This window comes from Prionailurus bengalensis, chromosome B4 (assembly GCF_016509475.1).
Source record: "Prionailurus bengalensis isolate Pbe53 chromosome B4, Fcat_Pben_1.1_paternal_pri, whole genome shotgun sequence".
In the NCBI taxonomy this organism is placed as follows: Eukaryota; Metazoa; Chordata; class Mammalia; order Carnivora; family Felidae; genus Prionailurus; species Prionailurus bengalensis.
In genome coordinates, this window is record NC_057358.1 from 131589776 (window position 1) to 131612728 (window position 22953).

General features: G+C 60.3%; 1 protein-coding gene across 11 annotated transcripts in view; it reads left to right on the top strand.

The window, feature by feature from the left end:
• Positions 1 to 20885, top strand: part of LOC122472731 (TRIO and F-actin binding protein) — a 52709-nt gene extending 31824 nt beyond the window's left edge. For 10 of the 11 annotated variants that reach the window (XM_043562528.1, XM_043562522.1, XM_043562529.1 and 7 more), the window contains 13 exons: positions 4208 to 4264; positions 6704 to 6772; positions 6903 to 6992; positions 7320 to 7429; positions 8882 to 9401; positions 10054 to 10164; positions 14936 to 15083; positions 16792 to 16894; positions 17437 to 17596; positions 17672 to 17785; positions 18317 to 18403; positions 19171 to 19337; positions 20158 to 20885. In XM_043562528.1, the coding sequence (XP_043418463.1) occupies positions 4208 to 4264; positions 6704 to 6772; positions 6903 to 6992; positions 7320 to 7429; positions 8882 to 9401; positions 10054 to 10164; positions 14936 to 15083; positions 16792 to 16894; positions 17437 to 17596; positions 17672 to 17785; positions 18317 to 18403; positions 19171 to 19335 (1734 nt within the window). In that variant the 3' untranslated portion in view covers positions 19336 to 19337; positions 20158 to 20885. Of the gene's footprint in view, positions 1 to 4207; positions 4265 to 6703; positions 6773 to 6902; positions 6993 to 7319; positions 7430 to 8881; positions 9402 to 10053; positions 10165 to 10336; positions 10831 to 14935; positions 15084 to 16791; positions 16895 to 17436; positions 17597 to 17671; positions 17786 to 18316; positions 18404 to 19170; positions 19338 to 20157 lie in introns of those variants that run through there. The other variant, XM_043562523.1, reaches the window with a different exon arrangement.
• The last annotated feature ends 2068 nt before the right edge of the window (positions 20886 to 22953 follow it).

Genomic DNA, 22953 nt, shown 5'->3' on the forward strand with positions numbered 1-22953 from the left:
TCAGGTCAGTCTGGCCCCTTGACCGTGATGTTCTGGAAGAGGAGGGGCGGGGCTGCTTTTGGTTTCTGGCTAGAGCCTCAGGGAGGCTCTGACAGCCTTGGAGGGTGGGGTGATGGAGTGGAGCACGGTGCGTTTGCGCATGCGCACATCCCCTTTCCTCAAGCTAGTGGAGACCCTAAGAAGTGGGCTGGGCTGCTGGGGGTGGGCCCTCAGGGCCCCTGCCCCTAAGAGTGTGATGACCTGGCCGCTGCTTGGACTTCCTCGGCCTCCGCACATCCTGCCACCTCCCTGCTGGCTCTTCCTGTCGTCAGCAGCCTCCCTTTGGTCAGAGAGCCAGAGGGATGTGGGGGGAGGACCTGAGTCAGTGTCCTGGCCGCCCACCCCCAGGCCCCAAGCCCTTGGCCCCGGGGAGGGTGGTTGCATTGCCTACTGGGTGCCTGCCAGATCCTGAATCGGGTGCTTTCATGCTACCATGAGTTGATCCTCTAAGGATGATTGTAACTCCCCATCTAACAGATGAGAGCACTGAGGTGTAGAGAGGGGAAGTGACATGCCCCAAGTGACATAGCTCGGCCTGGGCTGAGCCAGCATTTGTATCTAGGTCTGCCCCAGTTTTCTCCCTGGGGCTAGATAAGAAATGTACACAGCTGCGTCTCTTGAGAAAGCCCATGTTGAACGTGTGGGGGCACTTGAAGGAGGGACAGCATATCCCTGTGGTGCCAAGGGGCTTTCCAAAGGAAGATGCCCAGCTGCGATTGTAGGGCTTTATCAGGTGGAAATGGACGGAGGGAGGGAACAGTGTAGACAAAGGCTGGTGGTCGCGTTTGGGGAGTGGTGACAACATAGAAAGGGGACCTGGGAAGGAAAGCCTCCAAGGCCAGGAGAAGCGGTTTAGGCTTTGGTCGGGGACACTGGGGAGCCAAGAAAGGTTTTGAAGCAGAGAGGCGGCTCATGATCACCACTGACGGTGCTTTCTGGGTTCATCATGGCTGCCTTCATGCCTGAGCCTGCCCCAGCCTGGTGTCCCTCCTGGGCCTCTTCACACCCTTTCCCTCTCTCCTGACCTCTAGCCCTGAGCTCAGAGAGCTGCAGGAAGCAAATGGTAAAGTTGCCGCGAATGGGTAAATGCCTAAAGGCCTGGAGTCAAGATCTCTTCCCCCTCTTTTTGCTTTAGCCCTGTGTAGCCCTGTCCTTGGAGCCTCATTCCCTAAGCCACCTCCTGGCATCAGATTATATACCCGTCCCTTGTTTATTGTCTGTCTCCTGAGTTCCACCAGGGCAGGGGCCACATCTCCCAATCGCAGCTGATTTCCTGGCCTAAAACAGTGCCTGATGTATTTTTTTTTTTAATTTTTTTTTTTTTTTTTTTTTTTTTTAGCAAACATTCCCTTAGCCCCTTGGTCCTGGAGGGTGAACAGCGCATGTCCCTAATGGAGTTGCTTCTACTGTAGCCTGTGAGGGATAAGTAACTGGCTTCACGATAATCACAAATGCAACAGAGGCTGTGGGAGGGCAGCTGCCAGTGGTGTGTGTTGTGTGCAGGGAAAGGGGCCTCAGAGGTGGCAATTAAGTTGGGTCTTAAGGCGCGGGTAGGGGTTTGCCTGGTCAACGGAGGAGGAGGGAGCCTGGTACGTAGGCGGAGGACTGGGGCTGGTGCGGAGGGGCCTGGAGTCCAGCTGTGCCGGGGATCGGAGAGCATACGTGGTGATATAAAAACAGGGTTCCCTACACGAAGGGGAGGCCGGGCTGGGAGGGTGAGCTGCGGCCTCTGTGCCATCAGGCAGCTGGACCTTGGTTTGAAACCACCTGGAGCCATCCCTGGAGGTTCGGAGCCGACTCGGGACCCTAGGCCTTTCTGAGAGGCTCTGTGCTTAGAGGAGGCCGCGTCAGTGGTCCAGGCGGGTGGGAGGCAATGCTGAGCTGTGGCCGCGGCTGTGGCCATGGCCAAAGGAAGGAGAGGGCAGGCCGTGAGAGCTGGCCGGTACTCCTGAAGGGACAAAGGGAAAGTGAGCTGCCTTGGGTGGAGGGAGGGTGGCTGGGCCTGAGTGGAGGTGTGGCATGAGAGATTTAGACTAGCAGACCTCTTGACCCTGGACAGAGGTTCCCAGGTGACTGCAGGACCTGTCCCCCACCCCTCAGCCCCCGCCCCGCTCCCGCCAGCAGGTTTAAAATCTCACATTGGCATCCTCCTCCCTCCAAGGTCACTGTGCCCATCTCGTACCTGACACGCTCGTAGTGTGTTTGTACCAGCTTCCAGAGGGTCACCGAGCTCCTCCACACGTAGCTCATTCAGCCCTCTCACAAAGCTTTGGGGACGGCAGGACCCCCACCCCCCGCACCCCTACCCCCAGCATCATTTGCTACATTAGGCAGCCAGGGCTCAGGGAGGGGAAGGTCACAGGGACCCCTCCTCCCCCCGCTGCTTCCCAGGCCCCCCTTGGGGTCCCAGCCTGTCATTCTAGCTGGGGAGCCCTTGCTCAGCTCTGGAAGCCTATGGCTGATCCCTCAGCCCTGGCCCAGTCTGAATGGCCCGGTGGTCTGCTCATCCTTCCCAGGGGCTTTCCCCTGGACAGCAAGGCCAGCTCTGTGGGCCATCCCAGATAGCCTGACTTCTCAGAGCCAGGGGGTGAGGGTGGAGAGTGCCCCCAAAGCACAGGAATTTCGATCAGGAAGGTAAAGGGGGGGGGGAGGGGGAGTGATATTTATTCAGCAGGTTTTTGCCGAGGCCTAGTCACCGTGGGCCAGAACTTGGGGGTCACTGGAGGTCCCGGTCTGAAGGGAGGTTGCCCAGGTGACTCGGTGGCCCCGAGTGTAGCTGCCAATCTTCAGTCTTCGCTTGGGACCACCCCGGGCAACCTCTGGCACTCGTGGGGAACAGGGTGAGGAAGAATCGAGAGAGACAGGGCAAACACAGCCCCAGGGTTTCCCAGCTCTGAGCCGAGCCTGGGTCCCCTCCCTCAGACAGGTATGCAGGGAGGGGCTGCCCTGCAGGCGTGGGGCTGCTGGCCTGCTGAGATCCAGGGGCCCTGGCTGCACAGCCTGGGCTGTGGCTGGCTGTGGATGTCCAGGCCCCTGGCCCAAGCCCCTCTTAGGCCACTTCCTCCACCTGAGGAAGAGGAGAATGGGGAGGAAGGCGGGTCAGGGGAGGTGGCCAGGTCAGGTGGCTCCGGTTTCCAGCTGCTGTCTCTGCTGCCCACCCCACGGAGCCGAGCCGCAAGCTCCTTCCCAGGCAACCAGACACCTTGGCCTGGTGAGGCTGTGATGACGGTACTGATAGGTGGGCTCAGGGCCATAGCGACAGGTGGCCACCTCCTCCCTGCCCGCAGCTTGGCCCGCCCTGCTCTCCCCCCCTGCCAGCGGGCAGAAGTTGACACTCTGCTGAGGGACCAGGCCTTAGACAGGAGAGAGAAGTCTGCCGGTGGGCAGGGAGGGTCAGGTGGCTGGCGCCCACCAGATGGGCGTGGCCAGAGAAACCACCCGGAGGAGCATCTGTTTCATCTAGGTGGGGGTGGGAGGGGGTACCTAGCTCACAGGCCTCTGGAACATGCAGCGGCTGGGAGCCCCCCGACCCCGGGGCCGCGCCCCCCTGGGCAGCACCCGGCAGGTAGGGCTTGCCTCCACCGAAGTGGTATCTTCTTGGCCCTTCCAGAGATCTCTGACCCCACCCTGGGCCTGGCTCCATCTTTCAGAGTCTCCAGGGGACAAGGAAAGGGCAGGGCGGGGCTGGTTGGACCACAGGAGGGTCAGTGGGTTGGGGATGAGCGGGGGGGGGGGGGGGGGGGGGGGGGGGGGAGCTTTAAGGCATTTTCCTGATGGGCCTCCTGGCCTTGTCGGTGAGAGCGACTGGACAGTTTGCTCAGCCCTGCTGGTTCAGGCTGTTCTCAGAGCCCTCTGGGGTCTCTCTCCCGCTCTTTGGTGAGGAAGTAGGCTGGCAGGAGGGGAGCCTGGCCACCTGTGGTAGATGTGCCAGTCACCCTGCCTGCCGTCTTGGCTCTCAGAGGTTGTCGGGGACAGGGGCCAAGGCTATCTCGGTGGTTGGGGAGCCTGCCCGGATTTGGGGGTTACCTGGGCCCTCAGCCCCCTCTCCTGGCTTTCCAGGACCCCAGTCTCACAGGACTCAGGGGGCAGGGTGGGTACAACACTCCTTCCCCAGCCCCAGTTGGGTCTCCACCGGGCCTAACTTATGTGCCTCCTTATCTCTCCGTAGCCCGATCTGCTCAACTTCAAGAAGGGATGGATGTCGATCTTGGACGAGCCCGGGGAGGTAGGAGGGCTGCAGTCAGAGGGGAGGGCTTGGCCTGTGCAGCTTCAGTGCCCCAGGGGGTCTCTGGGGGCAGCCCAGGAGTCTGAGCTGCTTCCGCAGCTTGTCTAGGCCTCTAGAGAGCCTGGCCTCTGAGCGGAGGGGTGCAGGTGGGCTCAGAGTGGGCACCCTGAGGGCGGGCATTTCTCGTGCAGTCAGGGCGGGCCTTGGGCTGAGGGGGTGGGAAGCAGAGGCTGCTGTCATCTTGGCCCCCTGGGACAGTCTGCAGGCATACAGGGTGGCAGGGGTAGAGGCCTCCTAGCCCCTCACGCCCTACGCCCCATCCCCTCCTCTCACCGAGAGCCCCTGGGCCCTCTCCCCTCTTGATGACCCTGACTGGGTCTGAGGGGTTCACAGAGATCATCTGGCCTGAGACATTACAGATTCCCCAAGACTCAGCCATGCGGGAGCCTCTCCCTCCCCATTAGAAGTGGGTCTCAGAGCACAGGCTCGGAAGTCTCACCCACCTGGGGCTCCCCTGGTTACGTCCTCTGTGAAGGACTTAAGTGGAGTCTGTGAAGCTGTTAAGTCCACATCTGTGAAATGGGCATATGGATAATGAGGATTCTTTCCAGGGTAGACAGCAGGGTCAGACAGGTCAGGCCGTGTAGGGTCTCTGCTATAGCTCAGCTAACGACCCTTCCCTGTCTCTAACGTGTCCATCACCAGGAGGGACAGCGGCCTGTCGCTGGCTCTGCCCTTTCAGCTGCCAGGCTGATGGAGTCTGGGAGCTGGAGCTGGCTTCCTGCCCGCTCAGCCTGGGAGGGGACGTCTCCCCACCCCTGTCCTGCATGCGCCCGTGGCTCGGGTCGGCACACAGCCCGCATGCCGGGGAGGGCCCGGAGCCAAAGGGAATCTCATTGTGTTTCCTCCCCACATGTTTTATTCCCTCCAGCCCACAGCCTTCCGTCCCTGCTGCCTGCTCGCCAGTCCTCTGGTGGCTACGCTCCAGGCTCACACAAGGCCTGGCACCCTGCCAGTGACCCTTCCCAGCCTCCCCACCCAGGGTCTCTGGAGGGCAGAGATTACAGGCCCCACCCAGAGCTGGCCACTACTCATCTTCTTTCACAGGGTTTTGGAATGTCCGAGCTGGAAGGGCCCTGGGAGTTCAGCCAGCCCAGCCCCTTGGTGCACGGACAGGGGACAGGCCCACAAAGCTTACTTCTCCTCTGGGCCTAGTCACCGCTTCGGTAGACCCAGGCCTAGAACTCGGGCTGCCTAAGGCCATAGAACTCCATCTAGCTCCTCAACTGTCATAGACTAGGGAGGGATAGACACTTCCGACCTTCTTATCAGCCCTCCTTTACAAGTGCCAAGAGTGGAGCTCAGAGAGGCCGAGATACTTGACCAAAGACACACAGCTAGGGATAAAATCATTGTAATCTAGGTCTCTTGGAGGCTCATCCCCTATTTCTTCGGGGATGCCATGTAGGAAGAAGTTGAAAGTGTCATCCCAGCACACCCCTGAAAACTTGCCATTTCTTGAGGAAAGAAGCCTAAATATTTGAAATAACAACGTGGATGGAGTTTGGTGATGTGGGGGAGCCCCGGAGGGCTGAGGACTGGGTGATATGTGCTGACCCTGGTGGTGGGCGGACCTTGACTGGCATTCCAGTGAATGGCCAGAAGCCCAGAGGCGGGCTGAGCTTGGCACATTTAACATCAGGCTGTTGTGGTGCCCCTACCCTTCACTGTGCGTCCTGCCAGCCCAGCGCCCGCCGGAGCAGAGAGCGGCACTGCAGAAAGGGGCCCAAATCATAAATGTGCAGATAACGCACTCACAGGCCGAACACGCGTGTAACCAGCAACCCGATCAAGAAACAGAACAGGACCAGTGCTCAGACACCTACCTCCCCCCCCACGCCCCCCCACCCCAGGCCACCTTCCAGTCTTACTCTGGGAGACTTGTCCTTGATTACTGAGGGGGTCCAGAGGGCCATGGGGAAAACGACTCGCAAAGCTCTGCTCCCTGACTTGCTAGCTGAATGGTCTTACACAGGTCACAGCCCCTTCCTGGTCTGCCCTGGGGCGGGGGGCGGGGGGGGGGGGGGGTCGTGCACTTGTAGGAGCCTTGGTGATCTTGATGGAGAGGGTCCGGAGGGCTATGTTGCTGTCAGCAAGTCAGAGAAGGGCTCCCAGGAGGACAGGGAAGGTGTGGAAGGGAAAGCCATCCCCTTTCACAGACGCTGCCCCTGGAAGGGCCAGGCTGCAAAATCTGGATTTTCTGACTCTTCTCTGTCCCCCTCCCCCCCGGCCCCCCAACAGGGCGGCTGAGGGGGCCGGGGCCCCCACGGTTGACCTGGCCAGGCCCAGGACAGCTGTAGAGTGGTGCACGCACACGCCCTTTCGTTCCACCCTCCCTGCCGCCCCGTCCCCTCGTTCACCGCCACGTCTCCTTCACAGTGGAAGAAGCATTGGTTTGTGCTGACAGATTCGAGCCTTAAGTACTACAGGGACTCTACCGCAGAGGAGGTGAGACAAAGTGGGGAGGCTCCCTGCCGCCATCAGGTGCTGGTGGGGGGGGGGTGTCCCTGGGAGGGGCTCGGGGGGGCCTAGGTAGGGAAAGTGGAAATCGTGGACCGTCGTGGCCTTCCCGCGGCAGGCAGATGAGCTGGATGGCGAGATCGACCTGCGCTCCTGCACAGATGTCACCGAGTACGCGGTGCAGCGCAACTATGGCTTCCAGATCCACGTGAGACTCTGTGCGGGGGGGGGGGGGGGGGGAGGGGGGGGACTGATCGGGGGTGATGGGCTTCCCTCGTTCACCTAGAGCCCCTGTCCTCAGAGCCAGTCAGAAGCTCTGCCGCCGGCACTTTGTGTGTCTGGGGAGACCCCGGCTATCACTGGGGCTGAACGCTAGGGAGACCTTGGAGCCAGCTGGCGGAGGGGAGCTCATCCCCAGGCGCAGGACCTCAGATGCCCTCCTGGGGGGGACGGGCCACCCTCCCTGGGGGTGCACGGTGGCGAGGGAGCGGTGGGGCTGGCCGTGTGGCAACCTGCCCGTGGGGTGGACTTGCAGACCAAGGATGCTGTCTACACCTTGTCGGCCATGACCTCGGGTATCCGGCGAAACTGGATCGAGGCTCTGAGGAAGACCGTGCGGCCAACCTCTGCCCCGGATGTCACCAAGTATGTGCCGAGCTGGAGCGGGACCTTGAGGGAGGCGCTTCCTCCTGCATCCCTGAGTGGGGTTCTGGCACACGCCAGAGGGCCCCGCGGCTGTGCCTCCCGGGCCTCAGTGTCTCCATCAACAAAATGGAGAGAGGGCAGTGAGCGTTCTTGGCACCCCCCTGAAGATACTTATTTGAGGTTTGACTGCCATGCCTTTATATTCTGCGACATCCTGAAAGGTGGGAAGGGGCTTTGACTCTTTGGAGAAGATGCCAATGAGTCAAAGACACCCCCCTCACCCCCCTCCGCTACATCTAAGCCAGTTAGGCAGAGGGTGTCTGGATGGGGAGCTCACCCTCTGGAGGTGCCTAGAGGGTAGGAGGGCTGAGTAAGCTGGTGGCAGAACCCGCATACAGTGTGAACCCTAGCCGCCTGTGCGGGGAGCGGGGAGTTGCAGCTGTGGGACAGCAGGAACAGGGTATGGTATCGGGAGGCCCCCGGCACGAGCCCCCCAACCTGGCCATACCTTGGCTATTCGGCGTCCGGCCAGTGACTTACTTGTCTGAGTTTCACATTCCGTATCTGTCACGCTGAGTGTGGCCCCTCCTTCACGTGAGGGATGTGCCCAGGAGCCCTCTGTAGACTCTGCAGGTCTATGCAGCCCTACCGTTACTTAGTCTGTAGTCTCAGCTGCTGTAACAAAGAAGCCCCAAACACAGTGGCATAAATAAGGGAGAGATTTCTTTCCCTCTCCAGAACAATCCAGAGGTGTGCCCTCCAGGCCTGGTGGGGCAGCTCCGTGGCCCACGACTCCCACCTTTGGCTCTGTCCTCACGGAGTCCCAGCCAGGGGCCGGGCCAGGGCACGTTTGGTCCTGGAAAGGGTGCCGCCTCTCACACCACTGGGCAGAATGTAGTCACGTGGCCCCACAGCTGCACGGGATGCCGGGAGGTGTAGTTTTTGCCTGGGCAACTAACGGAAGAAGGGGCCGACTGCCACTGTTCGCGCTCCGTGCACCCAGAGGTCACTGTTCACCCCCTCAACCGTGACCGTGGGCATCTTCCCCTTTCCACTGTGAGCCTCTTGAACCCAGGATCCTGCCTCAAACCGCACCTTTGTAATAACACTTTGATCAGCCTTGGCGAAGGGCTCGCGGTTGCTTTAGGCACATTCGCTCCCCTAGTGCTCACGTCCATCCTGTGAGAGGCACCGCTGTCCCATGTTACAGATGCGGTCACTGAGGGTCCAGGAGGGAGGCCAGCTCTCCTGGTCCCTCTGCTGCTAAGCGTTGGAGCTGGGATGGTTCCCAGGATCCGTTAATGATGAATCTCTAGTTGTAACCTCTAGGTTGGGTTGCTTCCCCCACCGGCGTCTGTCCCCGGGCCCTGGCACACGCGTGGCGCTCCAGAGCGCAGGCTTGGGGGCTGAGCGTCACACGTCCCTCCTGACGGGGCTCTGCTGGCACCCTAGGCTCTCGGACTGCAATAAGGAGAACACGCCGCACGGCACCCAGAAGGGCTCCCTGAAGGCGGGGGAGCAGCGGGTGGGCTCTGAGGTCATCGGTCGGGGCGGCCCGCGGAAGGCGGACGGGCAGCGGCAGTCCCTGGACTACGTGGAGCTCGCCCCGCTGACTCAGGGCTCCCCGCAGCGGGCCCGCACCCCGGCCCGCGCTCTCGACCGCCCGGCCAAGCAGGAGGAGCTGGAGCGGGACCTGGCGCAGCGCTCCGAGGAGCGTCGCAAGTGGTTTGAGGCCACGGACGGCAGGCCCGTGGAGACGCCGACCGGCGAGGCGCCGCGCCGGGGCCTGGGGGCCCCCCTGACCGAGGACCAGCAGAGCCGCCTCAGTGAGGAGATTGAGAAGAAGTGGCAGGAGCTGGAGAAGCTGCCCCTGCGGGAGAACAAGCGGGTGCCTCTCACCGCCCTGCTCAACCAAAGCCGCGGGGAGCGCCGCGGGCCCCCGCGTGACAGCCGCGAGGCGCTGGAGAAGGAGGTAGGCATCCCGGCCGGCCCCGGGGAGCCCCCTCGCCCCACCAGCGCCCCGCCTGTCCCTGCCGTCGCGCTGTGGCATTTGTCTTGCATCCCTAAAGTGACGGGAAGCTCACCCCTGATTCACCGTGTGGTGCCCCAGACTCCCGTGAACCAGAATCTTGCTTCCTGGACCTCGGTGTTTTCTTGTTTTGGGGTGTTTTTTTTTTTTTTCCCTCCTTAGTTTTGTCCTCCACAACCAAAGAGAAGGGGAGAGGAGGGAGAGAGCACTTATTAGGCATCTTCTGAATACCTCGTCCTAGGCCTCCTTTACCTACATTGGCTCACGTAACCCTCACAGCGGTCGCGTGGTCCCAGAGGGTAGACCTTGTCCTGATTGTCCTGGCGGGAAACCGAGGCTCAGACGTTTCCCTGCCGCCTGCGGGGATAAATATCTGCGATCACAGTGTCCTGCTCCCAACCCCGTTTAGTCTCCTCTGGGACAAAGTTCTCCTGGGTCACTGACCTGGCCATCCAGGAAAGTGCTGGAATGTTCCCTTGGCCTGCGTTTCGGCCGCAGGCCACCTCCCTTTCTCAGACCCAAAGCTCCTCGCTGCCTGCCGCCAGACCCTTGCCGGCTTCCAGGTTCCCGCTGACCTCGCCTCCTCCCCCTGTAGGTGCAGTCTCTCCGCGCCCAGCTGGAGGCATGGCGCCTTCAAGGAGAGGCCCCTCAGAGTGCACCCAGGCCCCAGGAGGACAGCCATATCCCCCCGGGCTACATCTCGCAGGTGAGGCCGGGGGGCTGTTTTGTGGGGGCTCGGGGCAGGTTTCTGGTTGCCGTGGCTTCAGAGAACAGCTAACGTTCTGGGAGCGTAGCGGAACCCGTGCGAGCCATTTCGTATGCGTCCTCGTATTTAATGTACCCAGCGGGTAGACGTGCTCACTGTGCCCACTTTACAGACAAGCCACTGAGCTATGAGAGGTTATGGGACTTGCCCGAGGTCAACTGAGCTGCAGATGTCAGAGGTGGGATTTGAGTTCGGTTCCGGCTGACTGCAGAGCCTGTGTGTGAGCCCCCATGGGACGTTCTGCACGTGGACCCCTTCTCCCACACCACCCTGGGGAAGGAGGCCCAGTGGGGAATGGGATCCCCAACGGGCAGGCCCCCAGGGTCACTCCCTAAGCACAGAGAAATCCTGCCCGTGTTTACCAGGCCAAGGCCCGCGGGATGTGGGACCCTCCAGTGGCCCCCAGGGGACACTCCGTCTGCCTGGGACAGTGGTCTGGTAACCGTTTGACAGAAAAATCCATGTGTACGTAAACACATACACGCTAACGCACGTTTACCGTAAGTTTTACTGATCGAGAGGATGTGTAGGACGCAGTGTACAAGTACAAAATATATAACTTTCATTGTGAATTCCACATATATGGCACATTGCCTTTTCTCGGAATTGACTGTGACTTTCATCGGTTTTTCCGAACGCTTGTATGCACAGCTAACTGACAAGTGAGTGTCATTCTGCCGTGCATGTTGGTTGACAGTTTGGTTTGTGTTCACGAGTAAAACAAAAAGGCACCTGTCAAAACTCTCGTTGGTCAATGTCACTTGCAGCTTCTTGGCCGAATTGGAGAACAGTGTTTTCTTTTGAGAATATTCCATTTAGAGTTATTTTCTCCGGTCCGTGTTCTAGTGACAATGCGATGGTCGTAGATGTGGCACGCTGGGAAGTTGAATCTGCATTATTAGCGTTTTCTCATCCCTCGCTTAAGTCAGCAACACAATAAATCAAGCCCTGACGTGCAATGTTCACCAATTTCCGTGGTGTAAATACTCCCACTGTGGCCGATGTCCCTGAACACCGAATCGGGAAGATACACGTGCACAGAAATTATAGAGCGTTTCCACCATACAAGATACAGAAGATGTAAATAAACTCAAGAGCACAGGGACACCTGGCTGGCTCAGTCGGTGGAGCGCGGGACTCTTGACCTCGGGGTCTTGGGTTCGAGCCCCACGTTGGGTGTAGAGATTACTTAAAAATAAAATCTTTAAAAACAAAGAAAAAAACCTCAAGAGCATAAACAATAATAAAATGCGGTGAAATAATTAGGAAGTGATGAATGGGTATCACCTTTGTTTTTAATGTAGTTAATTGTAAACGTATATGCTTTAACTTTTAAAATGGCTGCGCTTAATCGTGTCACAGAATTGCAAAATATATGACCATCAGCTGTCGGCAGTCAGCCCGCCATTGCCTATAGTAGAAAAGAGTGCTGGGATCCTAGGCTCTGTGTGGGCGGGGCCTTCTAGAAGCTCCAGGGTTGAAGGTCGATGTGCGGGGCTCTCAGGCAGGCTTCTGGGGGGGGGGGGGGCGGGCATTGAGCAGAGCACTGGTTTGGGGTGGGGGCACGGGCTGGGGCCAGAGGTGGAGGGCCGGTGGGTGTCTACAGTGGAGACCTCCAGCAAGCCAAGGAGTTGGGATCTCATTCCGCAGACCTGAGGAGGTTTGGGGTCTGACAATGACGTGGGGGAAAGTGGTGTTGGGGTGGGGGGGGGCTTGGGAGGGCACAGGGCCAGCGTCAGGAGCTAGGACGGTGACCGAAGGAGAGAGGGCTGTCGGAGGGTGTGCGGAGAGGAGGGGTTAGGACTGGGTGACTGGGCCCAAAGCAGATAGAGGAGAGCCCCTAGGGGCCCTGAGGCTGGGCGGCTGTGCAAGGCCAGGGAGCCGTCTGGAGCTGAGTGGTGGGTGAAGCATTCAACTGAAGGGAGACCCGGGCCAAGGGGAGTTAGGACCTGAGTAGGGGAGGGGGCGTGACTTTGGGGTCACCTGACATAGGGAGGGGTGCGATGGGGGAGGGACCAGTGTTGTTAAAGGCTCTCTAGAGGTCAGAGGACAGAGTGGGTGGGGCATCTTCAGGCTGGGTGTGGCTTAACACCACAGCCTGAGTCAGCTGGGACACCCTCAGAGACCCCCACCCAGAGGGCCTCAGACTGTACTTGGAGCCCTTCGACGCCCCAGGGGCTACCTTTCTGGGTGGGTCCATTCATAGCCAGGGGTACCCGAGCAGCCTCTTGGATTTTACTCTTAGAACCTGCATTAGATTTCCTTTGGGAAAAGATTTCTGTCCCTCCAATGAAGTTCGAAAAGCACTGCTCTGACTTCTCAGCTTCTCGATGGGGAAGCCGAGGCCCAGAGAGGCGGTGAGACCTTCAAGCGGGAGGCAGACCTGTGTCTGCATCCCAGGCTTCCTGGTCCCCGTGGGGCCATTGGACACCACAAAGGCTGTCGGTGTTTCATCCTGTTAGGTTGGGATGGGAATGGTGCAGACGGAATTGGGGGAGGTGAGAAGGGAATGATGAGGAAACAAGCCAAAGACGGGAGTGGAGGAGGGGCCCCAGATGGGGAGGGTGCCAGACAAGAGGAGCTGAGCTATCTGTGTCCCCTCGCCGGCCCAGGAGGAGGTGGCTGGGGATTCAGCAGACCCTGGAGAGCGGACGGCTGGGGAGAGATTCCCCAGCCTGGTATCTTCATCCTGGAATCTTCTTTTAGCTTGTGGGGCTTCCGTGGACAGCAGCTGGGGGGGTGGGGGTGGTTCTGGGGCTTCACCCACTGGGGCTTTAGTGCCTCCTTTGCCTCCCTCCAGCCTAATGGGAGGGGGGTGGTTACAGGCATTTCTTCGTCTACTTTGATCCCTGTCAGAGGTGGCTGCTGGACACCTTGGGCCTTCGGGAAGATATGTCAGAGAGAATAACACTTGGCCTTCTAGGAGCCCCTCCTCCTGGTCTCGGTCCTGCCTCTGACCCCCTATTAACTGCCGGGTCCGCCTGCCTGATCTGGCCCTTTAAGAACATCGGTTCCCCACCCCCTGTGCTGCTCCCATCTCTGTAGGTGGGTTTATCTTAGGGACCCTCATGAGTTGGCCTTATGGGCCTGTTTTATAGATGAGGACACTGAGGCTCAGCGTGGGGAAGGGGCCCGTTCAAGTTCACTCCGGTACAGCGAGGCTCTGGACCCGGTGTGTGGAACTCCAAAGCTATGTTCTGTTGTTGTCACTGGAGGGACATGGAGGACACATGCAGAGGGACAGATGTTCCCTGCCCCCCACTCAGAACACCTGGACCCAGGAGGCCTGGCCCTTAAAGCCCTCTGGTGTGGCTGCTGGACAGGTGGAGGGCGGTCCCCACCCACCGTGCCCTATGGTATCGGGTGTGTGGGCGGGGGGGTGGAGTATACTGTCTTATCTGGCCCTCTGCTTCGATTTCTTCTTGGGGCTCTTGCCCTTCCCTTTTGAATGATCTTACATTTAAATACATAAGAAATATGTTTACATTTTCGAAAATAATTCAAACAAATCAAAAGGTTAGAAATAAACACCCGAGCTCTCCTTCCCCTGCCTGCTCCCACCCCAGGGGTCACCTTGGTTACCTTTGAGCACATCCGTATAGTTTCCTGTTGCTCTCGAAAGAAATTTACCACCACCTTAAATAACCCAAAGTTATCATCTCAGGGTTTTGAAGGATGGTAGTCTAACTCGGATCTCGCCGGGCTCCAGGTGGGACCCATTTCCTCACCTTTCCCGGCGGCTTCTGGCCACCTGCGCTCCTTGGCTCCTGGCTCCTTCCTCCATCTTCAAAGCCTGCAACGGAGTCTGGTCCCCCTCGCTTCCCGCCATTGACTTTCTGCGGTCACTTCTCCCTCTCTGCCCTCCCGCCTCCTCTTTTGCAAGGCTCGATCCCACCATTTATTTAAGGGCTCCCCCATTAGGGATTCGGACCGTGTCCCGTTTTCGTCTGTTTCACCCTCGTCCGCAAGTCTTTATACATGTGACTTTCTGCTAGTTCGAGGGATGGGGTTACTGAAAGTGTGGTGACGCCATCAACTGCCCTCGGCACACCCGTCACAGCTGAGTCTCCCAAGCGGTGGGCATTAGCAGTCTTCTAAATACTCGCCAGTCTTCTCTGCAGGCCCTGTGTTGTGATGTCATCAATTTCCGTTCACTTACTCAGCACCTGCCCCATGTCAGGCCCTGGTCCAGACGCCGGGGACTCCGAGCTGGGTCAGGTCTTCCCTGCCTTGGGAGAACTTCTAGTCCGGCAGAAGCAGAGCCTTCGGAGGCAGGGGAGAGGCCGTCCAGAGGCAGAGCAGGGAGGACACTGAGCTGGGCTGCAGGCCAAAGTCAGTTATCCCGGAAGAGAAAGTAGCAGAAGAACGTTCCAGGCAGAGGGCTTAGCCTTAGCTAAAGCTCAGAGATGTGAACATGCCGTGACTGGCCTTCCTTGGTGGGGAAAGGCCCAGGCTGAGGCCACGAGGGTCGGACAGGGGAGCAGGGACTTGGCCCCACAGGGTAGGAGCCTCGGAAGGGTTTGAAGCAGGAGAGTGACAGGGTGAGGTTTGTGGACCGGGGGAGCAGGCGCAGGTGCGGCCGGTGGCTCCCGGCTCCGGGGAGGCGAGGTGGAGACGCCTGCCCCTGAGGCTCCCCGCCTCGGGCTGGGGAGGGGGCCCGTGTCCTGGGCAGTGGGGGCAGCCCCGGGACGTGCTGGCCTCCCGCCCGCAGGAGGCGTGCGAGCGCAGCCTGGCCGAGATGGAGTCCTCGCACCAGCAGGTGATGGAGGAGCTGCAGCGGCACCACGAGCGGGAGCTGCAGCGGCTGCAGCAGGAGAAGGAGTGGCTCCTGGCCGAGGAGACGGCGGCCACGGCCTCGGGTGAGAACCCTGCGCCCCACGAGCCTCCCAGCTGCGGCCCCTGGCTGAATCGGGGAAGGCTTTCGATAGGAGAGGGGGGGTCTCAGTGCCAGACTTGGGAAAACGCACCAGGGGGGGTTGGAGCCCCTAGAACTGGCCTCTGCTCCTACTCGAGAAAGGGAAACCAAGGCAATGAAAGGATCCCCCCCTCCCCCGCCCCTACTGTCTCCCTGGGTTGTGACTCCTCTCCCTCAGGGGCCTGCGGCCACTGGGGGTTTCGCCCCCAAGCCGTACACACGCACGGAGCCCCAATTCCGTGCCCAGGTGCGCGCTCTGTGCTGCGGTGGAGCCTGCTCAGCCACAGAAGTGCCATCTCCCCGGGTGAGAGGGCCGGACCCTGGGCAGAGCGGGAGGAAAGGCGTGAGCCTTTGCCAAGCCCCGTTCTGGGGAACGCGAGCACCCTTGGCCCTTGCAGTGCCTGATCGAGGGCCCCCATTTAACAGATGAATAAACGGGCGCAGAGAGGTTGGTGACTTGTCCAGATGGCAGAGCCGGGGATGGAGCTCAGAGCACCCTGATTGCAAAGCCGTGCCCTGAACCCCGCCCCCTGCCCTCCCAAGCCGGAAACAGGAATGCCCGAGACGTTGGACAGCTCCCTCCCTCCCTGTGTTCACTGCGCACCTGCTGTGTAGGTCTGGTACATCCTAAGCACTTCCGAGCGGTTTGCAGAGTGACAGGAAAGGACGAGAGAAGTCACGGGATCCAGAACTTTCCCACCTGCCAGCGCTATGCCACGCGCTCCACACCCCCGGCCCGTTGGCCCCTCGTCGCAAACAGCCTGGGGCCAGTGTGTTTTGCATTTGAGGAAGATAACTTAGTACATCAGTTAGATATCCTTCCCAGCAGAGTCTGGACTCTCCCCTGGAATCTAGCACTAAGGCTTTTACAGTGAACTTTCTCAGAGTCATGCTGAACGTGGGCTGAGAATGACCACAAGTGGCCCCTGCGTCTGTTCGGGTCAGGGGTTGCCACCAAAAGAGTTATGAAAAGCTCTCAGTGTTCAGAGCCTTCGGATTTTAGAATTATGGATAAGATTATGGGCGAGGGCTCATTTAATCCTCCCAATAACCCTGCGTGAGTGTGGAAACACTTGGTCCTTGGTTGCTCACAGCCCGAAAAATAAGCCAATGGGAGCATTTACTGGGCCTTTACTTTGGACCAAGCATTGCTCTAAATGCTCTATCTGCATCTTCCAATAACCCACGAGAGAAGGTGCTGTTGGTAACCCCGTTTTCCAACAAGGGACTGGAGGCAAAGAGTGGTTAGGTGCCCTGCGTAAAGTTGCCTAGATTTGTACCAGCTGTGGCCCCTGCACTCCTGACCGCCGGGCTGGGCAAGGGAGCTGGGCCTTGTTAAAGGACCCTCCAGGCTCTGCAGGGATGGCGGGCTGTGTGGGGCCTTACACGGACATGACCAACAAGACGTACCAGTGGTCAGATGCTGAGGCGTCTCCCCGGCACTGTCCCGTCAGACAGGGATTGTCACCCTCCCCTGATAGATGGGCTCAGAGAGGTCTAGCAACTTACCCAAAGCCCCTCCGCTCCTGATACAGCCTGGTCCAGTGTTCTTTGCTCCTGCCTGCATGGTATCTGTGGGGCCTTGGAGGAGGTGGAGCTTACTGTTGCTGACCCCTCCCCAAGATCCCCCCATGCCTCTGCCCTGCCTCCAGCCATCGAAGCCATGAAGAAGGCCTACCAGGAGGAGCTGAGCCGGGAACTGAGCAAGACACGGAGTCTCCAACAGGGTCCAGATGGCCTTCGCAAGCAGCACCAGTAAGCTGGCATCCGGACCCTGGGGTCTGTGGGCTGGGCCTCGTTCTGAGCTAAGGGCCCAGCTGGCCACCTTGGTGTTTATGAGGCAGGAACCTATGCCGAGGCCCCTCGGCAGAGGACGCATCATTTTGCCCCCAGCCGAGACTCCCGATCAGCCACCTGGCACAGGGAACAGAAGCGGTGGGGCCTCAGCCAGACCCCCGTGCCAGTCCACAGAGATAGCTCTTCAGACCCCTTCTTCAGCCTCCACCTCCTCTTCCGGTTAGTGTCCCCTAGAGCTGGGCTGCAGTACCACCCTCGGCCAGTAGGTGTCCCTTCTGGCCACGCAGCACAGTTCTGGGACGTTAGGACCTGGGAGGCCTTTGAGGCTTAACTCAGCCCCTCCTACGGGAGGCACCTGCGGCCCGGAGAGGCTGTCACCAGGTCACAGCCCCACAGTGGGCTGAAGGCAAAACTAGGGCGGGAACCCGGAGTCTGGGGCTGCTTTGAGTCTGTCTTGCCCCGAGTCCCATGCCGTGCTTGCCGTCCTCCGCCCCGCACAGGTCGGACGTGGCGGCGCTGAAGCGGGAGCTGCAGGTGCTGTCGGAGCAGTACTCGCAGAAGTGCCTGGAGATCGGGGCCCTGACGCGGCAGGCCGAGGAGCGTGAGCACACGCTACGGCGCTGCCAGCAGGAGGGCCAGGAGCTGCTGCGCCACAACCAGGTGAGCCTGGCCCGGGGTGGGGGGCTCCGGGGACGGCGGTCCATCGTCCCTGCGCTGACCGTCCCTGCCCCCCAGGAGCTGCACGCCCGCCTGTCAGAGGAGATCGACCGGCTGCGCGGCTTCATTGCCTCGCAGGGCACCAGCGACGGCTGTGGACGCAGCAGCGAGCGGAGCTCCTGTGAGCTGGAGGTGAGCGCCCACCCCCGGGCCGGGCAGCCTGGCTGGTTCTCGGGGCCCCGACAGGCCGGCTGTGCCCTGCGGCAGGGAGTGGCGTCGCTCCGCGGGGCTGGAACCCCGGGGAGGAGAGCCCTACAGCCAGAGTCCAGCCCTCCCCCTCGGGTCCTGCCCCCTCCAGTATCTCCTCTGTAAAATGAAGCTGACACCCCCCCTTACTGGGAGAGGCTGGAGTGAGAAAACGTGTGTGATCCTGGGATCACCCTCGTGTTTCATTTTATTGTACGAAAATTTATATATGGCTCTACTGTGTCGGGAACTTCTGTAAGTCCTTCATATCTGTTCACTTCTTGCATCTTCGAACCGGCAAGGAGAAATCAGAGAGGGCTTCCTGGAGGAGCCTGCCCATGGGGTGCGGTGGGTCTTGGTGCCGGTTGGGGGTTACATCTTAGGGGCCTGAGGCAGAGAGAGCCAGGCTGCGGGGTGCCGTGGGCCGGGGTAGCCCTGGCCTTTGGCCCTGGGTCAGCCTGGCGCCCATGACCCCAGGTGCTGCTGCGGGTGAAGGAGAACGAGCTCCAGTACCTGAAGAAGGAGGTGCAGTGCCTCCGGGATGAGCTACAGACGCTGCAGAAGGTAGGGCCTGACTGGGGGCCACTGGGGAGGGAGCCTCTGGACCCACCTGTGAGCGCCTGCTCTGTGCCAGGCACTGTCCTTGCCTCCTCATGTCATGGCTCTCCTCGGGCCTCTCCCGAGGACAAGGTGTCCTTGTCCCTATTTGGAGACAAAGAAACAGGCTAAGAGAGGATAAGTGACTTGCCCACGGCCACACTTGCTTTTATTTATTCGGCAAATTTTTATCGAGCATCTACTGTGTGCCGGGCACCGTGCTAGGCGCTGGGGAGACAGCTGTGAACAGGAAAGACCCAAGTCCCTGCGGGGTGGAGCATGCGTCCCAGTGAGGAAGCTGCGTGGCTGGCAGTGGGGAAGGGCCCGGATCTGGGTCCAGGGTTGTGAGCCTGGCCTGCCTGGTGCCACGTCCCTAAGTCTCTGTGACATCCTCTGTGAGCATGTGTGAGTCAGACTCATGGAAAGGGCCCAAGGCTTGGGCCAGGCCGGCCCGGTTCACATCCTGGCCGCTCACTGCTGAGTGGCCTTTGCCTCCCTGAAGCTCAGCTCCCGTCTCGAGAGGTGAAAATGATCCTGGAGGCTCACAGGGCCGTGCCGGGAGGGTGTACTCAGGGCTAGGGGTTGCCGAGGGGGCACCCCAAGGGACAGGGCCGTAGGGCCGTGCAGGGGCCCGGCTGCTCTGTGCCGGCAGAGAGCACCGTGGGCCTGGGCCAGGTAGGCAGGGCCAGGTCGGGGAGGCCTCGCGGCCTCACGGCCCCTCCGCGCCCTCCCAGGACAAGGAGCGCTTCACTTCGGGAAAGTACCAGGATGTGTACGTAGAGCTGAACCACATCAAGACACGGTCAGAGCGGGAGATCGAGCAGCTGAAGGAGCACCTGCGCCTCGCCATGGCTGCGCTGCGGGAGAAGGAGTCGATGCGCAACAGCCTGGCCGAGTGAAGGTAGGTGCCGAGGGGTGGGCACGGCCGAGCGGGGGCGAGGCCAAGTCGGGCACTGGGCCTGGAGGTGCGAGCCCAAGGCTCATCCACACCCGACTCGCCGTGCCAGCGGGCCCAGGGCGCTTCCTTCTCGTGGCCTCTGTTTCCCTTTCTAGAATGGGGACAGCCACACCCGCAGCCTCATCAGCCCGCGGCCCTCCTCCCCGCTGCTGGCTCAGCTGCGTCGGCCGCGGTGGCAGGTGCCGTGCGCTGGCCCCACCTTCAGGCCTGGCAGCGTGGCGCGCATCCCTCACCGGCCGCAGCGCTCCTGCCACCGAGCTCCACACCTCCGACATCACGGATGGAGCCCGGCCCCCGACTTGGTCTTACGGCCATCTCTGATTTACCAGGCTTCGGAGCATTTTTATGGTGGCTTTCCTAATGCCGGGTCTACCTGGAGCTTCTGCTTTCTTTCTTTCTTTTTTTTTTTTTTTTTAATTAAAAAAGTTTTTTTTTTTAGTGTGTATTTATTTTTGAGAGAGAGACAGAGTGCAGGCAGCAGAAGGGCAGACAGAGGGAGACACAGAATCTGAAGCGGGCTCCAGGCTCCGAGCCGTCAGCACGGAGCCCGACGCGGGGCTCGAACCCGCGAACCGCGAGATCGTGACCTGAGCCGAAGTCCGACGCTCAACCGACTGAGCCCCCCAGGCGCCCTTGGAGCTGCTTCTTTCTGACCAGTCCTTGTGGACTTCCCGAGACGCGCGGGAAAGGCCACCCTGTGGGCCAGGCCCAGCCCCGCCCTTGCCTGGCCTAAGCCTGCTGCTCCCCGACTCTTGTCTTCCAGGTCCTGGTGGCCCAGCCCCGCAGCAGACGCCCCCAGACTGAGGGGACCAGTCAGTCGCCCTCCTTCCTGCTGGATGGAAGTCAGAAGCCAAGCTTTCTCCCCGCCCGCTGTGGGCCGCACGTGCACTCGTCCCCACCACACACGCACACAGGTGCACACACGCGCACACACACGCGCACACACACACACACACACACACACACACACACTCTGCGTATCTGAGCGCGCCCCTCGCACTGGGTCTTACCTTTTGCACCTTCTTCAGGATTTTATATGTGAAGAGATTTTTATATAGATTTTTTTTCCTCCCCCCCCCCAACACTTTATACTTTGAAAAAAACCAATTCCTGGACGCTGGCTCCCCCTCTGTCTCCAGCCACGGGGGCTCAGGCTTCTGGGCCCGTGGCCCTGCCCCAGGGGGTGGGGGGGGGGTCCCCAGCAGGGGCGCAGCAGCGGCCACGGCAGCGTTGACTCTGGTGGGAGAGGCAGGGAGCCAGCCAGCCACCCTCTTCCTACCCTACCTCCCACTAACTACTTCCTGCCCCGAGGGGACCCACACCTTGGGACTCTGGACAGAGGGACAGATGGGCAGAGGGAGCCGGCAGCTCCCTAAGGCTTCACCTCCTCCTCTGAGGGGGTGCTGGGCACGGAACCACTGGAGCCGCCCCATGAAGGCGTTTCTCTTCTGCTCCATGAGCCTTCTTAACTTAATAAAATATTCCCGTGGCTCTGGCGTCTAGGATGGCTGGGGCAGGGCGGGTTATGGAGGTTGGGGCTTCACCACCCTCCCCCCCACCCCCCCGCCGGCACTCCTTCCTGAAGGGCGGCCTGGGAGCTCTGAGGGCGGAGTTGACAACCTAGTTCCTCCATCAAGGCCACGGCTTTGCAGCGCCACGTGGGGTTTGCAGACCAGCCGCCGCAGCCGCGTCACCAGGGAGCCGGTTAGAAACTCCCGAGTCCGGGCCCCGCCCCTGCCTACTGAGTCAGAATCCGCCCTGTGACACGGACCCCCGGCGATTCATGTGCACCTCAAAGCCTGGGACGCCCTGGAGTGGGCGCTATAGGTCTAGGCCTTGGAAAGAGGAGGGGAGCTGAGGCTCTGTCTCTGACCTGGGGCCAGCCACATCCCCTCTCTAAGCCTTAGTTTGCTTTCCTGTCAAATGGTTGCCTTTCAGCCTCCGTCCTCTATTGAGGCTGTGCCCAGAGGTCACGTCCAGCCCTGGGCACGGTGGGGGCGGGTGGTGGACGCGGCCACCCCAGGCCCACCAGGCTGGAGGCCTCATCCCAGCCGGCCAGCTGTGCGGCTCCCGAACCCTGGTCCCGGTTTTGCCAGCCACTTCAAGCCCAGCCCGGCTGTCCGATCTGCAGGGCTGTAGCGAAGGGGGGAGGACAGGTGAGCTGGCCTCACCCCCCACGGCCTTCCCCATCGATCCGGGCCGGGCACCGGGGGAGGTGAACAAGGACTGACCCTGCCCCCACCGAGGGCACAAAAACAGGTTGGGTCCCGGAGGTCGTGGGCACCCAGCGAGGACCCCGACCCAGCCTGCGGATCAGAGAGGGCTTTTGAAGGTGGCTTTGAACTATGTCTTTTCCGGATGGAAAAAGCAGGAAGGGCATTCCAAGTGAGGGAACGGCATGAGCAAATGCCCTGTGAACATCCCTGGTGTGTCCAGGGCAAGACCCACAGGGGAGCAACCATGTGGGTTGTGGGGAAGACGGTCCCATCCCCTGGCCAGTGATGGGTTTAGGAACGGGCCCGGGAGGCAATTCCAGCCAGTGAGTTGTGGAGGGGGGGGGAAGACTTGAGTGGGGGTGGAGGGTTGGAAGGGGTCATCTGGGAGGTGTTCCTTGCTCTTAAAAAAAGGGTACAAGAAAGGGAGGGCCTCTCTCTCCCCGCCTTCAGACGGTGTTGGGTGAAGTCCCCATGTTGCCACCACTTTGCCTCATCGATACGCTAAAAACCGCCAAGTAGAAAGAAGGAAGCACTGGGACCCCCGAGCCATCAAATCGTCCAGCCTCGGCACTGCCCTGGTTTGGGACTTCTTGTCTCTCAAGATACGGAGCATCCCTGAGCCACCCAGAGAAGGGGTGTCTGTACCTGGCTGCCCCAAGATCCAGATGGTTGACACCAGATGAGCCCCCACTGCCCGTTCTCACCATACTCTGTTGCCTCCCGCCAGCCCCCCGACATCCCTCCACTCCGTCCTCTGCCTCCAGGACCGCCTTAGCCCAACCCGGGGCCCCCCCATCTAGCACGTGGGCCGTGGCAACATCCTTCTCGGTGCCTGCCTCCCACCCACCCCTTCCTCGGCCTCCAGGACAAGCTGGACCATCGGGCCAACGTGGGAAAAGTGCTCCACCTCTGAATGAACAAGTAGACTGTGGTCCATTCATACGTTAGAATACTACACGGCGGTAAGAAAAGAATTAATGCTACACGCGAAAACTTGGGTGAATCTTCCAGACAAGGTTGAGCGAGGCAGCCAGACACAAAAGAAGACCTGCGGTACGATTCCGTTTATGTGAAGTTCAAGGCAGAACTGTCACTATGGTGACGGTCATCAGCACAGTGGGTGCCTCTGGGCCGGGGACGGACATGGGCTAGCAGTGATCACGAGGGAACTTTCTGGGGTGCTGGCAATGTTGGAGGTCTTGACCTGGGTAGGGGCCACGTGGGTGTATACACATGTAAAAACGTACCACGCCGTGCACTTGGTGATTTGTGCATTTGTGTGAATCGTGTCCCCCAAAAAAAAACCCCAAAGACAAAAAACCTAGGGTTCCAGCAGGTGCCCG